Source organism: Chrysemys picta, chromosome 1 (assembly GCF_011386835.1).
Source record: "Chrysemys picta bellii isolate R12L10 chromosome 1, ASM1138683v2, whole genome shotgun sequence".
Lineage (NCBI taxonomy): Eukaryota > Metazoa > Chordata > Testudines > Emydidae > Chrysemys > Chrysemys picta.
Window position 1 is genome coordinate 342,885,645 of NC_088791.1, and position 19,884 is coordinate 342,905,528.

Below are 19,884 nucleotides of genomic sequence, written 5' to 3' on the forward strand. Positions count from 1 at the left end.
CACCCCTGCTCACTGCTCTCAGCTCCCTGTGGTCCCATTCGGGTTGGGGGAGGGGGGGCCGAGAGCTCAGCCCTGGCCTGGGTCAAGCTCTCAGCCAGGACAGCAGCAGAGACCCTGGCTGGAGCTCTGAGCTTGGAGCCATTCCCCAGTTCCGCCCTTTCCCCCGTGGCTCTATCCCCATTCTGCCCCTTCCCCTACTCACCCCTCACCGCTGTGGCCCCGAAACCGGTAAAGCTCTGTGCCCCTGCTGCAGCCCCGGGGTTGTGGCGGGGGAGATTTTTGGGCCCCAAATCCAGCACTGCCCCCCCCCTCCGGCGTTGCGAGGTTTGGGGAGGCTTAGCCTCCCCCAGCTTCCATTACAGCACCTATGGATTTAGCTATTAACCCCTTCTTGGGATGAATGAGGAAGTTTATCTATCCTTCAGTGTGTTTGGCTGCAGGTTGAGATTTTCGAAGAAGAGCTCTGTGTAAGCAAAACAGCTTGTGTCTGGCACCAACTGAAGTTTGTCCAATAAAAGATATTTCCTCACCCAGCTTCTCTCTCTAATATCCTGGGACCAACACGGCTACAACACTGCTAGAAGAAGTACAGGCCACTTAGTCATTCATCTTCCATTACAATTAGTGGAAGATGTGTGGCTAAATCCCCTGTACCCTGTAAATCTCAACATTGTAGATTCTGCAGTACTGTAGTTCACTGAATAGCAGACGCATTCTTTTCATATTAATTTTTAGACTGATAGAAAAAAAATCCTAAATAGGCAGAATTTTCCATCTCTGAGGATTTCCGTTGCTCCTACCTAAATAATATTTCACAGACAGATGTTGGGTTATCACCAAATAGAAAAACCAGATGTATTCATCTTAGGCTGTCCTTCTGTATCAGTACTGAGCTGTGTGGCCACTTCAGAGGTACGGCCCCATCTTGGGGCAGAGAAGTGACTTTTGGGGGCTGATTGTGGACCACGTATGGCTTGCGTTTAAAATGGCAATTGTTGCATGAGCTTTTAGTATGCACAGTATAACTTTAAAATTGCCTAGTTAATTAAAGGATTTGCACTGGAACAAAGGTACCCTTGTGACTATATACATACATTGACCGTAGTTGAAGTGTGTAGTGGAAAACTGTTGCCCTGCAAGTTGAAACAAAACAAAACAGGAAACTTATCAACAGAAGGATACATAGCCATCGGTTGGGGTATTGTGATAACTGGGGCTTAGTGAGCCTAACAGTGGGAAAGTGGATGGGAAAGTCCTACTGAGAGTTTCACTTGAATCCCTGGAAAATCATCTGTATTTGGGGATTACCAGCTTCTGTTGCCTTCTTGAATGAAAGATGAAGTGACCCTCTCTTCTCCTGGATTCCGCTCTACATAAACTATTTTGCTTAATTACTGTGTGTGTTCTGTTGCTTATTACCAAAGTAGAATTCATTATTTGACCAGAGAGAGTCCAAGTACAGTAATCTGGCCAAACCTACTGTACTAGATTTCTGCACATTTAAGAGGAGGGGCATCATACACTAAAGTATTAATATATATCTGAAAATGATTTACATTTTTCTCAGTGATCAAGGATACAGGTAAAACAGAGGCTTCCCTACTCAACCCCATACTTATCTTTTTTTAATTAACACAAGTAGGTGTTTCCTCCTTGGCATATTTTTATGGATGCAAATTTATTTGGGAGAAGTGATATTTAGCTTGGCTTCAGGACAAGAAGGTATTCAGAGATTAGTAGGATTTAAGTCCAGAAGGGACCATTATGATCACCTTAATGTGACCTCCTGCTATAGAATTTCAGCCAATAATTCCTGCAGTGGAAGGGAATTGTTCTTCCCAACTACGTAAGTAAATGCTATCGAGCCCAGTATTATTAATAATCATTTACTTCTTTTGGTACCCAATACCCAAAGCAGTCTTAACAGACACAAAGTTAACCAACACATTGCCAGCAGACCAAATGTCCCACATAAACCCCCAAACCACTGGGGGGTGGGGGGAGGTTAAACAGAAGCAAAACAACAAAGCAAAACCCCAGAAGAAAAGAGATTTATTTACTGAATGCTGCAGATGAAGCTTGGTAAGTTCTGTTCTCAGTCCCAGTGTCCACTGGGAGGTGAAAGGTACCCTCTGTGGCACAAGAGGAGGATGTCTGTGGCCAGGCCTGCTTCATCAGAAGTGTAGCTTGAGTGAAGACAGAAGAAAAGGTGTTATACAGGAACAAACAGCGGGATGTCAATTACAGTGACTACACAGTATCCCTTTTTTGATGGTGAAATTAAAACTGTCATTTTTTTAAAGGAAAAAACATCTAGGAATTTTATATCATGATTTGTCACGTTTCCTGAGGCTGAAGGATATGGAAAACCAGAAAATTACCTATCAAGGATTGGTGGTCTCTTAAGGAGAGAGCATGGGCGTAGTTGGGGGTGGGGGGCAGGCCTCTGCAAACTGCCAGCCTCGGGCAGGCGAGGAATTTGCCGCCCCCATCCCCACACACAGCCCCATTGGCCTCACTGGAGCTGCCCGCCCACCCAAATATAGAAGTCAAACTATGCCTATGGGTGAGAGTCCTACACAGATCTACACTATTAGGCATATGGTCTGCAGGGATAGTTTTGAGAGTGCTTGAAAGGTCCCAGGGATTTTCAAGGCAGCATCAGCAGGCTAAGGCTGTATATTTACACTATATCATAGCCTCCTCCAACCTTCCTGTCCTTTTTGAACAATGCTGACAATACGCATCTAGAAAGCAATAGACTCCAGCTCTTGGGAAGAGGTGCGGGAGGGAATGTGAACTCATGTGAGAGGACTGCCAGGCTGAGGAGACGACCAGTCTGCGGTTAAAGGATGGGTTGGGAGTCCGTGGAGCTAAGTTTTACGCCTGGCATTGGCATTACTTCCTGCGTGACATCAGACAAGTCACAACTGCTTCGTGCCTCAGTTTCCTCATCTGTAAAATGGAAATGTTAAACCTCGCCTACCTCACAGCTAGGCTGGAAGGTTTTGATTCATAGTGTTAGCAAGACGCACCTATGGCAGGTGCTATAGAGCACGAGGTAGAATTAATTGTGCCTATCAGAAGGTAGACGGGATTGGCAGTTCCTCAGTATCCTGTTTACACTGGCTTTGGCTGTAGAACATATTATGCCCTTTGGAAACAGGGGTCAGTAGAAACAATAGTTTCTGGCAGATCACCTTGTAACTGGAAAGGTGATCATCACTGTCCGTACAAAGTCAAAGTCAGAAGAGTTGCAAAAGCCCCAAAACAGACCAAAGCTTGAGGCACGGCATGATTCGGGAGGGGTGATGATGTTTGGTTAATATGGCTGTCTTGAAGCTCTTGAGTGGAAACCCCCTAAGGTTGCCTGCCATCACTGATACACCTCTAGCAAAATGAGCTTTTATATGACCTTCAAGTAACAGACTCCAAAAACACTGAGAAAAAAACACAAATCCACTTAGACATGGTTCTGAGACACCAGAGAACTGACAGTTATGTCTCTGAATAATAAGAAACAAACAGTTGGATTGACTTTGACTTTCAAGAGTGGCATTACTACTCCAGACAGAGCTCCTGAGAGCTATTCAGATCTACTCCATGGAGCATGGCCTTACTGGGAGTTGTATGAAAAGCAGAGAAAATACTGGCAAGACATGGACAGCTTATCATGCCATTACAAGCATTATTAAATTGAACTGAAAATTGATAGACAAAAATTCAGAACACTTTGGAAAGAATTTCCATGTTCGTTTTTTTCATGTGTTTGTATCTACTTAGGTCACAAAGCCTCTGTGCTTACTTGAAAAGGACATTCGAAAACACGCAAAGCAAGCTGATGAGGACTACCATTGACTTTGATCTTAAAGAGTCTTTTATACTGCAATCAAGTGCATTGTCAACATGTGTCTAACGGTGACAAAACGGCAGTCACTAAACCAGGGGCTTTCTGGCAGCACATCAAGAACAGCGAGGTTAGCTCATCAATAGGAAATAGCTGAGCTCGGCAGTAGGTACATGCTGTACCCTGAGCTTGTTAGTCAAAGGTTTAGCTGGTCTCCTTTCTCTCGGACAGTATGGAGCCCTGGCCATTTTTTGTTGCATATTAGTATTAAACTCTGGTACCTACTGTCCAACACTCACCCTTCGGGGCCCAGGGTAGATTTGGGTACCATATGATTCATGGGTAGCCAGTTAAATTGGGCACTTTAGCTGGCATTTTCAAAGGGGCCGGAGGGACTGCCCAATCCCAGCTTAACTCCTTTAGGCCCTTTGAAAATACCAACCCTTGCTCACACCTCATATTCTAGTCGAGGGTGGGTCAGCACTGAACTTGCTGCTCACTGACCGTACAAGCTGAGGTTTCTGCCCTCATAAAAGAAATGAGTTCTAGAAACTGGAACTCTCTAAATCAGACAGCACAAAAGAGGGCTTCCAATATTTAGGACGTACAATTGTTTTTCCTCCAGAGAATCCTGGCTCTTAAATAGGGTTTGTATGTATTGTAGTTTGCTTTTGATGAGTCTGACTACTAAAGAATGAAAACCAAGTGATGGCTAGATCAATCCCCAAGAAGTGGCCTACTGATTTGATTCTAATGTGAAATCGTTGTGGGTGGAGCTGGTGAAAAGATACAATTGTTCGAATTGTTACAAATGTCCTCCAATTAATTCTTATTTAAAAAAATCCACAAAAACAAACAATTTTTGTGAATTCCTTGTTAGGTGCTAGGATGACTTGACACACCAGTTATGGACCAAACTATTTAATCTGCCTCATTTCAGGGGACAAGGTGTGTGAGAAAAACATGCTCTGGATCTGAGTAATCAGAGCTGGTGAGACTGGAAATCCAGCGTGATCAGCTATGACTTTGTCCATCAGCAGTGGAACAAGCCAGTGGGCACGAGAAGTGTTTCTCCTATAGTAGGCTATTGTTTCCATTGCCAAAGTTCCCTTTCTATCTTCTCATATAGAACACTGGGAGTTTCCTATGTGGGCTTGTAGTGAAGAAAGAAATTTGGATTCTGATCCCTCTCCTACTTGAAGATCTGATCGCTGTGTCGTGAGCCTGTGACCATTCCTAAGTGCTTGTGAGGGACTGAGGATTTCCATATCTATTGCTTATTCCTGCATGGCACCCAGCAGCGTGAATGTCATATTAGAGACTGCCTAATGCCCGATGGTAGGAGGTTACAAAATCCCTTTTGTTGACTGTTTGCACTTACACTTTTATTCTACAGACCTGAAGACTGCTCTCGTTTCTAAGACCCATGTTATCTGCATTTCTGGAAAGACCAATTATCTTAGGGGTAGAATTAAATCCTTGTGGGTGACTCCTCGCCCCCCCCCCAGTTCGGATGGATTAATGGTTCAAATGATTTGGACTGAGCGGTTTGGAAGTTTGCATCTTGGCCTTATGCAGTTTGTTCTTAAATCACTAACCCTCACAGAATACATCGCTTAGAGCTACACAAAATACGAATTTCAGGATGCATCTAAGAACAGAAATAGCTTATGGTCCTTTGAAAGAGCTACACAGCATGGATAGTACAAGTACAGTTCTCTCGTACGCAGATGTCAGAGCCAACATCCAGGTTCTGTAAGCAGAGATATCACAGGAGGCTAGGGGTTGTAAACTGCCCTCCAGATGTCAGGTCAGACACTCTTCCACCATACGAGGTATTGTCTGAGATTAGGGTGACCAGATGTCCCGATAAAATCGGGACTGTCCCGATATTTAACCCTTTGTCCCGCGTCCCGATCAATGTACAATCGGGATGCCATTTGTCCCGATATTCAGGTAAGGAGGCGAGCAGGAGGGAGGTGCTGACCCTGTGGGTGCTCCAGGGTTGGAGCACCCACAGGGAAAAATTGCAGCCAAGCTCCCCCCTCCTCACCTCCTTTTCCCCTGCTTACCCCCAGTGCGCCGCGTTCCCACTCCTCCCGCCCTCCAGCGCTTCCTGCCGCCTAAGAGCTGTTTGGCAGTGCTTAGCGCTTTCCAGGAGGGAGGGGGGGAGAAGCGGGTATGCGGCGCGCTCAGGGGAGGAGGCGGGGACTTGGGGAAGGGGGTGGAATGGGGCGGGGTGAAGGCAGTGCAGGGGCCGGAAGAGGCGGGGGGTGGGCGAGCACCCACCTGGCAGAGGGGAAGTTGGCACCATAGGGGTGAATGGCGAGCGGGGGGGTGAAGAGGCGAGTGGCGGACGGGCGGGGAGGCGAGCAGTGGGTGGGGGACTGAGGAGGGACGCAGCAAGCCAGCGGCAGGCCGGGGAATGAAGAAGGGCACAGGGCGGAGGGGGGGCGAGCAGGGAGGGGGTGGGACCGGGGGCAGAGTGGGGGCGGAGCTTGGGAGGAGCAGGGGTGGACTGTGGGCGGGGCTGATGGCACCCCAATGTGTCCTGATATTTTAGTGTGGTGATCTGGTCACCCTATCTCAGACAAATACAGTTCAGATGATTTAACATAGTTCTTCACCTCGTTAACACCAATATCTGCTGGATTTGTTTTAGCCTCATTCCAAGACTATTAACTGACAAGGAAAAGCTTTCACTTTTATCCGTCTCTAACAGGGTTCCTCTGAATTCCAACTGTTGAGCTGGACAAGTAATTGGAGCTGAACCTAATAGCTACAGCACTGCAATGATGGGTCCTCATGTCCTGAATCCTTGATCATCCCATCATCTACTATATGTAAGGGAACATGTGCTCCAGTCAACATGACTACATGATGATAACACATGGAAAGCCAAAGAGGCAAAACTCTCAACTAGACGTGTAAATGGTACATGTATGGAGCCAATCTCATTAATGAGTGCACACAACTGATCCTGAGATTAAAGAAAGTGGAACTAAGCATTTAACTATATGATGGAGTATATCTTTTCCTCTGCCTTCATTTATTCATGACCTGGCATCTTGCAAAAAATGCCTGGAATGTGGAGCCAGGTTTGGGATAGTCTTTCCGTAGGTACTTATGTGGTCACCATCAATGTAGTATCTGAGCGCCTCACAATCCTTAATATATTTATCTTCAAACAGTCTTGTGAAGTGGGGCAGGGCTGTTATCCCCATTGTACAAATGGGGAACTGAGGCACAGAGTGGCTAAGTGACTTGCCCAATGTCACACAGGAAGTCTGTGGCAGAGCTGGGAATTGAACATGGATTTGTCAAAGCATTAGCTAGACTCCTAACCCCTGGCCTATCCTTCTTCTCCTCCTCCTAAAGCACATGCGATCTATGAGTAGGGAGGGAGGGGGTGTATGCAGGATACTTTATCTTTACACCTTTACAGAACAGAAATTATCTTGATGAAGTACCCAGAAATGGGAAATGGGTGGGGGGGGGGAGGGAAGACAACTTACGAACTCCATATTGTGAAACGAAAAACAGATAAACCTAATTTCCTGGGTTGACTTTCTGCTAGATGAGAGCATCAAAGTAATGGATGGCCTGCGTTATTCTCTACTGCATTATTAATAGGTAGAGTTAAGGCAGAAACCATTCTCAGTGTGGATAAATGTGTGTCCTACTTACAGGAAAGTAAAATGGATGTTTGAATGCAGGAAGTTAAAACAAAAAAAAAAAACATCACAGAAAGACAGAAGGCCTAGAGGGGAACATGCATTAGGTTTAAACAGAGATCCTGTAACCCTGGAAAGAGTCTGATATTCTTTAAAAATATCACTCCTCTCCTAATAATTAGCATGCTTCATTTCTTTACAGCACTGGATTCTAGGCACACACATTTTGTATATGGGAAAGGAAAGGTTGTAGCGAAATTGTCTGGCAGCCGGACTCGCGTAAGCTTTATCAATATTTGAAATGCTGGAGTTCTGTATTGATCTTTCAACCTGCCTTGTCTCTCTCATTCTAACAGATATTGAAAGATCTGAAACAAAGTCACACACAACAAGGAGTTGGCGTAAGCTGGAAATGTATTTTTTCACTGGCGAGGGAAGGTTTCTGAATCCCAGCAGAATGAGATATACGTTCACCTGCATGATGCCAGGTTTTGTTGCTTCATTTGATGTAACTCAGGTTTGCAGAGAATGCAATGGCTGGTGGCTAACTATCTCTTGGACAGGTTTGGTGCAAAATAAATCAGTAGAGAGACCTTAGCACTCTTTTCTTTTAAACTACATTTCACTGTCTATAAATGACACACAGAGAGGGAGAGAGACCTATTGATGCCAGCTTAGCTTTGCTTTTGTTTTTCTAATGAGAGTCAAGTCTGGGTGAAAGTGGCAGGATTGAGAGGATTTTGGACTCGGGGGCTCTCCCAAAATTCCCTCCATGTTTCATTAAGCCCCTCTGGTGCGGGAAGTCAGGAGGTCTGTGATGCTAACTCCTTGAGCCTGGCTTTGAAAATTGAGTGGTGTAGCTTTAGGCTGTTTGGGCATTTTGAGTCTGTCAGTGCCAAGGAGGTTAAAAACCTCGCTTTCCTCTGCCAGTCCCATCTTCAGCTTTACAGTTCTTTTAGGAACCTGCTAATATCTTGTACTAGCAACTTAGAGTTCCTTTCTAAAGAACCACCATGGAAGATGCAGGTATCTACTCCTGTCGCCTTCCTTTGTGGAGTCATCAGTAGCACTGTTTTGTTATTGTATAAATAGTTTGGAATAGATCAGGGATTGTAATTAAATGTCAAATGGATTTGACAAGAAATAATGGATGCTGGTGACTCCTCCTAGTGGAATCTGAGCAGCTGCGTTCCATGGATTCAGCTGTCTCACCGTGCTGGGGAAATACCAAGGACTGAAGCTGATTGTCTCTAAGCAATGAGTATCTGCCCATTTCATGTCACTTTGCTGGGAATCTCTGAGGGTACGTCTACACTACCCTCCGGATTGGCGGGTAGTGCTCGATCTATCGGGGATCGTCCTGCATCAGGGATCGTCTAGACGCGATAAATCGATCCCCGATCGCTCTGCCGTCGACTCCGGAACTCCACCACGGCGAGAGGCGGAAGCGGAGTCGACGGGGGAATGGCAGCCGTCAATCCCGCGCCGCGAGGACGCGAAGTAAGTGATTCTAAGTCGATCTAAGATACGTCGACTTCAGCTGTGCTATTCTCGTAGCTGAAGTTGCGTATCTTAGATCGACCTGCCACCTCCCCTCCCCTCCCCCCACACACAGTGTAGACCAGGCCTGAGAGAGATAGTTCTGGTGAAAGGTGCCGGATCAACAGGCCTGGAGGTCCCATGTTCTTTGTTTGCAGCATGAGCTGCAGCACCACATTTTTGCTCTGCTGCTAACATGCACCAGCTCCCACCAGCAACAGCTACCTCTATGGCAAAGAGGAGGTCAGTCTCCATAGACCATTTAATGTTTGGCCTCTGCTGAGCTGCCATGTGGGCCAAAAAAGTTGGTGGGGGGACGGACGGACGGACTCGGGCTTTCACCAGTGGCTTGCCCTTAGCTCTCTTCTAAGCTCAGGCCCAGCAGCCAGCCAGGAGTGCTTCTTAGCTCCCCCGTCCCTGCTAGGGTTGCGAACTTTCTAATCACACAAAAACGAACACCCTAGTCCTGTCCCTTCCCCGAAGCCACGCCCCTTTCCCAAGGCCCTGCCCCCCATTCACTACATTCCCCCTCCTCGGTGGCTCGCTCTCCTCCACCCTCACTCACTTTCACTGGGCTGGGGCAGGGGGTTGGGGTGCAGGAGGGGTGAGAGGGCTCTAACTGGGGGTGTGGGGCTCTGGGGTGGGGCCAGAAATGAGGGGTTCAGGGTATAGGAGGGGCTCCAGGCAGGGGCAGGGGGTTGGGGTGCAGGAAAGGGTGAGGGCTCCAGCTGGGAGTGCAAGCTCTGGAGTGGGGTCGGGATGAAGGGTTTGGGGTGCAGGGGGAGGCTCCAGGCTGGGGGGTGGAGCTGAGGGATTTGGAGTGTGGGAGGGGGCTGCAGGTTGAGACAGGGGGTTGGGGGGATGGAAGGGGGTACAGGCTCTGGGGTGGGTCCAGGATGAGGGGTTTGCGGTGCAGGAGGGAGCTCCAGGCTGGGGGGTGGAGCTGAGGGATTTGGAGTTTGGGAGGGGGCTGCAGGTTGAGACAGGGGGTTGGGGGTGTGAAGGGGGTACAGGCTCTGGCTCTGGGGTGGGGCTGGGAATGAGGGGTTTGGGGTGGAGGAGGGGGCTCCAGGCTGGGGGGTTGGGCCGAGGGATTTGGAGTGTGGGAGGGCACTGCGGGTTGAGATGGGGGAGGGGGTGAGAGCTCCGGCTGGGAGTGCAGGTGCTGGGGTGAGGCATGGATGAGGGGTTCAGGGTGTGGAGGGGCTCCAGGCAGGGCAGGGGGTTGGGGTGCGGGAGAGGGTGAGGGCTCCAGGTGGGAATGCAGGCTCTGGAGTGGGTTTGGGGATGAGGGGTTTGGGGTGCAGGGGGAGGCTCCAGGCTGGGGGCTGTGGCTGAGGGATTTGGAGTGTGGGAGGGCACTGCAGGTTGAGATGGGGGTTGGGAGGGGTGAGAGCTCCGGCTGGGAGTGCAGGCACTGGGGTGGGGCCATGGATGAGGGGTTCAGGGTGTGGGAGGGTGTTCTGGGCTGGAGCAGGAGGTTAAGGTGAATGGGGGTGAGGGCTCTGGCTGGGGGTGGGGCGGGGATGAGGGGCTGGGGTGTAGGAGGGGGCTTCAGGTTTGGGGGGGCTCAGAGCTGGGGCAGAGGGTTGGAGCGCAGGCTTACCTCGGGCGGCTCCCGCTCAGCGGGTGCAGTGGGGCTAAGGCAGGCTCCCTGCCTGCCCTGGGCTCCACGCTGCACCCTGGAAGTGGCCAGCAGGTCTGGCTCCTAGGCATGGGGGGCAGGAAGCTCCGTGCACTGCTCTCGCCCGCAGGCACTGCCACAGTTCGGGGGTGGGGGCAGAGTGCGGAGCCCCCTGACATCCCCCCCGCCTAGGAGCCGGACCTGCTGGCCACTTCCAGGGCACAGTGTGGAGACAGGACAGGTAGGGACTAGCCTGCCTTAGCCCTGCAGCACCATCAACCAGACTTTTAATGGCCAGTCGTAGTGCTGACCAGAGCTGCCAATGTCCCTTTTCAACCGGGCATTCCGGTCAAAACCAGATGCCTGGCAACTCTAGTCCCTACTAATACTGAGCTATCTGTTCCGCTGCAATTCCACTTGGCCTGCCAGGAGCACTGCCTGCACTCTGCTAGCTCCAGCTCCTCTTTATAGGGCCCTCCTGGGCCCAGACTGGCTGCTCCCTGAAGCCTCTCTGATTGGGTACTTCCCTGCAACCACTCTAGTCACTTGGAGGACTTCTGCTCCTCCCTCAGACAGAATGGGGCAGGACCCTGAGGCCTCTAGCAGGGGCTTCTGGGCCTGCTCCACCCCATCACAGAACCACTTACTCATTTCTCAGTGTATGTCTACACAGCAGCTGGGAGCATGCTCCCAGCGTGGGCAGACAAATGCGCTAGCTCAACAGTAAAAGGAGCAGCATGGCCGCAGCACACAGGTGGTGTCTTGGCCTAACCACCCGAGGATGCACCCAAGGGGTCGGGTGCACGTGTGTTCGGGAGGCAAGCCTGAGCCACTGTCCGTGCCACCATGGCCGCACTGCTACGTTTAGCACACCAGCGTGAGGAGAGCTAGCATGTGTCTGTCTGTCCCCACTGGAAAGCACGCTCTCAGAGTCCCAGCTGCTGTGTAGACATACCCTGAGAGGCTACTGAACGGCCAGCAGAAGGTACTTTGTCTCTACTGACCAAATATGAAAGGCGCTCTATCCTCTGAGCCAGCCAGTCTTTCCAGTAGCAACCTTTTTTGCATTTCATAAAAAGCAGCTTTTAATCATGAATACGTATCCCAGCATGCCCTAAGGGGTCACTGGTGAAAGCCGCTCTCTCCCTCGGGCTGTTTACCCCTCCATATCAGTTCTACACATTCATCATGTTACACATTAATAAGCTTAACATAGACGAGGATGAACAGTTCTCCTACCATTAGCTGAATGCAGGAGTTGAAACTCTGTTGAATAAAAATTATTTGTTTTAAATGATCACTAAGGATTTGTGCCAATATGTACACAGCATACAGTATGCTATACAAATATGTGTCCCAGTAAAACACTTTGCCTGTAAACTGGACAGAATTGAGAACAGCAGTTCTGGAGTCTGAAAATGTACAGTACTGCCTTCCACAGCAAGGCAGCTGACGTCTTAACATCAAAACAACCCACATGTACATTTTAAAATTGGGTTATATTTTCAAAATTACAACTCTTTAAATAAAGTTGAGTCTCCCCTACTATAAACATATTTAGTGGGTTGCATGAACCTTGACAGCATGTTCCTTTCAGCAGTTTGATTATTTCCAGCCTGCTCTATGACAGAAACTGATTCAATTTGAGTAAAAGCTCCTTGTATCGATACAGACCACTGGTTTTAACTCAACCACTGAACCACAGTATTACTTCAATTCAATTCCATTTAACACAGTGGAGAACATTCCCCACTCTGTCACATATAGCCATGGATGGAATACTATAGAAAGCTCCTTTTGTACCAGTTTTTTCTTAAAAATCCTAATTTTTCTGTTTTAATTATACCGGGTATGTTGGCTATACTGACGTGACTGCTAACAAAGGGCCCGCTCTGCAAGGTGCTGAAGGCCTCCTAACTTCAGTGGCAGGGACTAAATCCCAAAGGATGGCTTTAGATATTACAAATATTCCCAATGAGCTTTTGGATCAGTTAATGTAGCCCCCTACTCCCATGCTAGTGATCATGATGATGCAGGATTGGGATTTTAAAGAGGATCACGCACAAAAGTAGAGAAGGACTTTGAGAAAGCTAGCTGCATAGAAAAGCCCTAGAAATTCCGGAGATGTCAACTTTGCCTAGGAGTTAAAGTAAGGATACGTATACAACTTAACTCTGCCTCATATGTGGATGCTGTAGGATGCAGTTTTATTCACAGGACCACACACTATCTCTCAAATAACATATCACATGTTTTTTCCCTATAACCTTAGAAATGCATACACAACATCTCATACTACTGTGTACTAATCTCTGTATACCCGTCTGAGTCCAGGAAAGTTATTTGTATACAAGACATAGAATGAGTGAACCCAAGGTTCAGTGCTGTGGCCCATACAAGGTGCGCCTTCAAAGGCTGTTAAATACAATAATATCATACAAGGTTTTTAATTTGAAAAATACCACATGAAGAGAAATTGGAAGGATTAGTTCAGAGGGAGAGGCAAGAGATACACAAAATGATGAATGGTATGGAGACGATTAACCAGGCAACAAACAGTAAGATAAATGATAAAAAATTTTTTTGTACAACGCTTAATTAACCTGGGGAACTCCCTGCCACAAAGCATAACTGATTATAAGAATTCAGCAAGATTCCAAGAGAGATGAGGTATGTATACTGATAACACTGGTCTACAATTTCTGAGAAGTCGTCTGCTTCAGAGATAAAATGTGCTATTTATTATGTATTTTGATGTGCTGAATTCAAATATGACAATTAAAACAACTGATTGGCTACTGTTTCTAAGATATTTAAGTTTTTACATTTTATGTCTATGTATATTGTGTAGATAGTAGAGTTTTAATCATAAATTGTAAACCTAGGTCTTTTCATGTGTTTATGGTTGCTTTACATGATAATATTTCACCTGTCCTGTTTATGTAACACTTTAAAAATCAGCAAAAGGGTTATATAAATAAAATTTATTATGAAACAAAAGGCAAAAAACTATTATGTACATAGTTTAGTCCTATTCAGTGTCTACTCGGCGCTTCTTGGCTTGTCTCTTGTATTCATTAAATAGAGAAACTCTTGTCACTGTCCAGCAATATTCTGCAAGCATTGATGGGCTCCATTTGCCCTGATAGCTTTTCTCCATTGTTGCAATGTCCTGGTGAAATCGCTCGCCGTGCTCGTCGCTCACTGCTCCGCAGTTCGGTGGAAAAAAATCTAGATGAGAGTGCAAAAAATGTATCTTTAGTGACATGTTGCAACCAAGGCTTTTGTATGCCTTGAGGAGGTTTTCCACCAACAACCTGTAGTTGTCTACCTTGTTGTTTCCAAGAAAATGTATTGCCACTAACTGGAAGGCTTTCCATGCCGTCTTTTCCTTGCCATGCAGTGCATGGTCAAATGCATCATCTTGAAGAAGTTACGAATCTGAGGACCATCAAAAGACATCTTCCTTTATCTTAGCTTCACTTAACCTTGGAAATTTTCCACGGAGGTACTTGAAAGCTGCTTGTGTTTTGCCAATGGCCTTGACAAAGTTCTTCATCAGACCCAGCTTGATGTGTAAGGGTGGTAACAAAATCTTCCTTGATTCAACAAGTGGTGGATGCTGAACTCTTTTCCTCCCAGGCACCAATGACTGTCAGAGTGGCCAATCTTTCTTTATGTAGTGGGAATCTCTTGCACAACTATCCCATTCGCAGAGAAAACAGCAGTACTTTGTGTATCCAGTCTGCAGATCAAGCAAGAGAGCAACAATCTTCAAATCGCCACAAAGCTGCCACTGATGTTGGTCATAGTTTATGCAGCTCAAAAGTTGTTTCATGTTGTCATAGGTTTCCTTCATATGGACTGCATGACCAACTGGAATTGATGGCAAAACATTGCCATTATGCAGTAAAACAGCTTTAAGACTCATCTTCGATGAATCAATGATCAGTCTCCACCCATCTGGATCGTGAACGATGTTGAGGGCTGCCATCACACCATCGATGTTGTTGCAGGCTACAAGATCACCTTCCATGAAGAAGAATGGGACAAGATCCTTTGGACGGTCACGGAATAAGGAAACCCTAACATCACCTGCCAGGAGATTCCACTGCTGTAGTTTGGAGCCCAACAGCTCTGCCTTACTCTTGGGTAGTTCAAAATCCCTGACAAGGTCATTCAGTTCACCTTGTGTTATGAGGTGTGGTTCAGAGGAGGAGGATGGGAGAAAATGTGGGTCCTGTGACATTGATGGTTCAGGACCAGAAGTTTCATCCTCTTCCTCGTCTGACTCAAGTGAGAATGATTCTGGTGCATCAGGAACTGGCAGTCCTTCTCCGTGGAGTACTGGGCATATAGCTGATGGAATGTTTGGATAATGCACAGTCCACTTTTTCTTCGTTGACACACCTTTCCCAACTGGAGGCACCATGCAGAAGTAACAGTTGCTGGTATGATCTGTTGGCTCTCTCCAAATCATTGGCACTGCAAAAGGCATAGATTTCCTTTTCCTGTTCAACCACTGGCGAAGATTTGTTGCACAAGTGTTGCAGCATATGTGTGGGGCCCACCTCTTGTCCCGATCTCCAATTTTGCAGCCAAAATAAAGGTGATAGGCTTGCTTAACCATAGTGGTTATATTGTGCTTTTGTGATGCAAAAGTCACTTCACCACAAACATAGCAGAAGTTATCTGCACTGTTCACACAAGTACGAGGCATCTCTGCTCACTTTGGCTAAACAGAAATGTGTCCCTTTGCAAAATCAAACACTGACAAATAAGAGAGCACGACACTGTATGATTTCTAGAGCTGATATAGGGCAATTTGTTCAGCAGAGTGATGTAAGCTTCGTTATGATTGCATCATCCATGACTTCTAGGAATAACATGATGCAATTCATATCATGTATGACGCAATACCAGCTTCAGATTGCATCATTCATTGTTTTGCCTAAAAAGCAAGTACTGTCCAAACCCAGTCATAGATTTATTCGTAGATCCAGTCAAAGATGTATTTTAGTCATTTCTGGTTTAAATTGAGATCCCTTCCCTTTATAACTCACTTATCCTCCGCCATTCCCAAGTCAAGGGTCGTATATACTGACCCAATAGCATATCTTGAAAACTAGAGCCAATCAACAATTTTAAGCATCATTTTCGTTCTCAGTAACCCAGAATTAGTAAAGTTTGACCACATTTATTTCAGAAGCATTTTGGCTGTAGAGCAGTGTAAGGAGCACCTGGCAGGCTGGCAGAGCGGGGCAAGCCCCTGCGCTCTGACCCCACTCCCTGGCAGGAGCGCTGGGCGGGCAGGCAGCGTGGGGTCAGGGCGCGGGGGTGCCCATTTTCCAGGGCCCCCCAATTGGCCAGGGTGCCTGGGCACAGCTCCGTTGGCCCAGTGGCTAATCACCACTGATGGCTGCGTGTAGCCTACACACTGCCAACAGTGATGTGCCGTGTAGATATAGCCTAAGAGAAAATCGTACTCAGCCACATGTTGATAGCCTGGTGAAGCAGTCTTTAACTGCAGGGATTTCTTTCTTTCTTTCTTCTTATTAAATGCGCCTACAAACTTTTTCATAAGTGAGGTAAAAGAATGTTTTGCAGTGGGTGTAAATTGAGAGTCAGGTGTGGAGCGGATTTATTTCTGAACTACTGTCAGTTTGATAAGCAATTTGGGAGCATTAGTTTGACAGCAGCTGATTTTTAAAACCCCTTCTACAAATGAATGATAAGAATCGGCGAGAAATCACGAAAGAGAAGAAACGAGTCTGACTTCACCTGTACTGTCTGGTCGGAGATACACAAGGAAGTGGGAGTTGTAACACTTTCTGCTCTCCAGAAACACCCGAGTCCCATTTTCAAATGGGGCTTTGGCTCCAAAGAGCTAGGCTCCTATGGGCCAAAATCACTTTTGAAAAATGTGACTTAGGTGACCTAGTTATTTCAGCGCTTTTGAAAATGTAACCCTTAGTGCCTACAAAATCCTTCTCTGTCCACCACAGCTGCTGTGGAGTATGTAGGAAGGGATGGTGCCAAGCACTGTTGCCATTCTGTTATTTGTTATTATCTGTTATTTATTTCATAAAGATAAGGCACTCTGCTATCACAGTAGGAGAATCTGAAGAGAACAGCTTAGGAGAGCTGCTTGTTTGAGTACTATGCAAATCTGTACAGAATATGGTTAAATCTACTGGCTCCAAGCACTTCCCTCCCCTTGCATGTCTGAAGAATGTTTGGGACAAATATTTATATGCCTTTACGGGGATGCATGTTGTTATTGGACCCAGAAGCTCGCAACACGCATGGAGGACCAGAAACCTCAGAATTGGCCACAGTAACTAAGGGATCAATAGAGGCCTGGTGTGATGTGAGCGGAGGGCTGTCAGAAGTTGAGGAATGTAGTGGCTTCTCTGAGATGGGGACTGGGACAATCAAGAATTAAATTACAGCAATTACTTTAACAACATGAACTTCAGCCACGGCTTCTGGATTTCCCCCTTAGAATCTACCGTAGTGGCGATTGTTTAGGTTTTTGTGGTGTGTGCTGAGCACCCTTGGCTCCAGTTTACCAAAAGGGGTGTTCGACTTATCTCTGGATGTTTGAGTGTTTGGTTACCACCAGCATTACAGAGCTTAATAAGCAGTGTCAGAAAGATTAAGAGACTCACGTTTTGAGTGCTTGCCTTTCCTGATCTGAGGATATCTCTTTGAAATTCCCATACCAGATCAAACCAGTGGGCCATTTAATTTGACATCTTGTCTCTGACAATGGTCTGATCCGGATGCTTCAGAAGAAGGTGACAGAGTTCTTGTAACTGTCAAATATTATATAACCTGTCCCTAACCCTTCACAGTCAGTGGCTGGCTTATGTGCTGAAGTATTAAGATGTACATCCATCCTTCATGTTTTTGTCCCATCTAACGTAAGGTGTAGATGTTCTAGTTATCAGTATACATACCTCATCTCTCTTGGAATCTTGCTAAACTCCTGTCCTCAATTATGCTTTGTGGCATGGAGTTCCCCAGGTTAACTAAGAGTTGTGCAAAACAATTTCTATTATCATTTTACTACTTGTTTCTTTTCAGTTTCATTGACTTTCTCCTGGTTCTTGCATTTGTAAAATAGGAGACCCTGGTTAATCTTGTCTGTACCATTCATCATTTTATGTACCTTTCTCGCCTCTCTCTTTGAACTGCAGTCCTAATCTTTCCAATTTCTCTTCATGGGCTATTTTTCAAACAAATGCAATATAATATCATACAAGCTTTTAAACAACCTTTGAAGATACATTGTGTACGGGGCACAGTACAGAGCCTTTGGCTCATTCACTCCACATCTTGCATATGAATAACCTTCCTGGACTCTGTCTGGTCCGCAGAGAATAGTACATAGCACTATGAGATGTTACATGTGCATTTCTAAGGTTGTTGGAGTCTTTCCAGAACCCTGCTGCCAGACTCTTTCCCCATTGCTGGAGTCCTTCCGTCTGGCGGGGAAAGACTCCAGCAGCAGAGGTGCAGCGGGACATTACACTGCTAAAAACAACCATATAGATGGGAGAGGCACTGCTTGGGCAGGTAGGGTGCATACCTAGGTACATATCCACGGGGCTCAGGCATGTCCTTGCTCTACTTGCCATCCACATTCTGCTAATTATATCCAGGCTAGGGGGACATGTAGGGTATGTTCTCTATATGCTACCAAAAGGAGAGTGCAATGTAGATGAACCTTTAAATGCCTGCCTCCCTTTGCCAAAATCCATCAGTTAGTACATTATTAACCCGTTACTCAATACTGCTTCTCTCTCCTGGATCTGTTCTTAGTTTCTTTCTCCTTATATATATTAGTAACTTGATCCCCTTTCCATTGGGTTTTATTAATTGCACAGCACACATGTGGACAATCAGCACAGGCTGAATTCCAAAAGATTGGTTAACCAGCTGGAAGTATGCCAGCAGCTCTCCAAAACCCACAAACAGGACAGAAGGTTTCAATTATTGGCTCCAAACATAACTTCCTACAACTGAATGAATCAAAGCCTGAAGTCTTCCTCCTGGGTAAAAAGTTCTCTTTGTCCCATGTCTCTGACACTGCCATCACTCTCCTTAATGTTGCTCTGAAGGTCTGAAATCTTGGGATCATTCTTGACTGTAAACATGCTTTTTCCTCCCACATTTCCCCTGAGGAGGTGTGCCTGGAAGGTGGCCAGAACTTGCCCATACCTTGCGCCTGCCTCTGCTAAAGCTTCTCTTATGCTTTAACTCCTTTGCTGCTGAATGCACCAGCATCTCCATGTGATATTTTCATTTTGGCCCTACCAAATTCATGGCTCTGAAAAATGTGTGTCAGGCCGTGAAATCTGGTCTTTTGTGCACTTTTACCCTATACTCTACAGATTTCACAGGGGAGACAAGCATTTCTCAAACTGGGGGTCCTGACCCAAAAGATGGTTGCGGGGGAGTTGCAAGGTTATACTAAGGGGGTCGTGGTATTGCCACCCTTACTTCAGCACTGCCTTCCGAGCAGGGTGGCCGGAAAGCAGTGGCGCTGGCCAGGCGCCCAGCTCTGAAGGCAGCACTGCCAGCAGAAGCGCAGAAGTAAGGGTGGCAATGGGCAGCCGGAGAGTGGCAGCTGCTGGCTGAGGGCCCAGCTCTGAAGGCAGCCACACAGAAGTAAGAGTGGCAATACCATTCCAAGCCACCCTCACTTCTGCGCTGCTGCTGGCAGTGGCACGGCCTTCAGAGCTGGGCTCCTGGTCAGCAGCTGCCACTCTCTGGACGCCCAGCTCTGAAGGCCGTGCCGTCACCAGCAGCAGTGCAGACGTAAGGGTGCCAATACCACAACCCCCCTACAATAACCTTGTGACCTCCCCCACTACCCTCTTTTGGGTCAGGACCTGACAGTTACAACATCGTGAAATTTCAGATTTAAATATCTGAAATCATGAAATTTATGATTTTTTACATCCTATGACCATGAAATTGACCAAAATGGACCGTGAATTTGGTAGGGCCCTACTCATTTGGCAGCAAGCTTTTAAGTGGTGATGTTCAGCTGGAATGAGAGCACTTGAGAAGAGGGACACACACGTACTCAGCTGGGTCATCAATTCCCATCGAGGCTACTGCACAGTAGCTCACTCCCCTCCAGCTTCACACACACTATCCTCCTGGGGCTCCAAGCTGCAGAGCTCTCC

The 19,884-nt window shown here is 46.8% G+C and overlaps 1 protein-coding gene across 22 annotated transcripts in view; it reads right to left on the reverse strand.

The window, feature by feature from the left end:
• Positions 1–19,884, reverse strand: part of FAM168A (family with sequence similarity 168 member A) — a 328,051-nt gene that overhangs the window by 27,521 nt on the left and 280,646 nt on the right. For 8 of the 22 annotated variants that reach the window (XM_065581788.1, XM_065581791.1, XM_065581797.1 and 5 more), the window contains 2 exons: positions 2,061–2,186; positions 1,095–1,133 (listed from right to left, as the gene is read on the reverse strand). In XM_065581788.1, the coding sequence (XP_065437860.1) occupies positions 1,095–1,133; positions 2,061–2,186 (165 nt within the window). Of the gene's footprint in view, positions 1–1,094; positions 1,134–2,060; positions 2,187–11,923; positions 11,951–19,884 lie in introns of all 22 variants that reach the window. The other 14 variants (XM_065581792.1, XM_065581790.1, XM_065581807.1 and 11 more) reach the window with 3 other exon arrangements.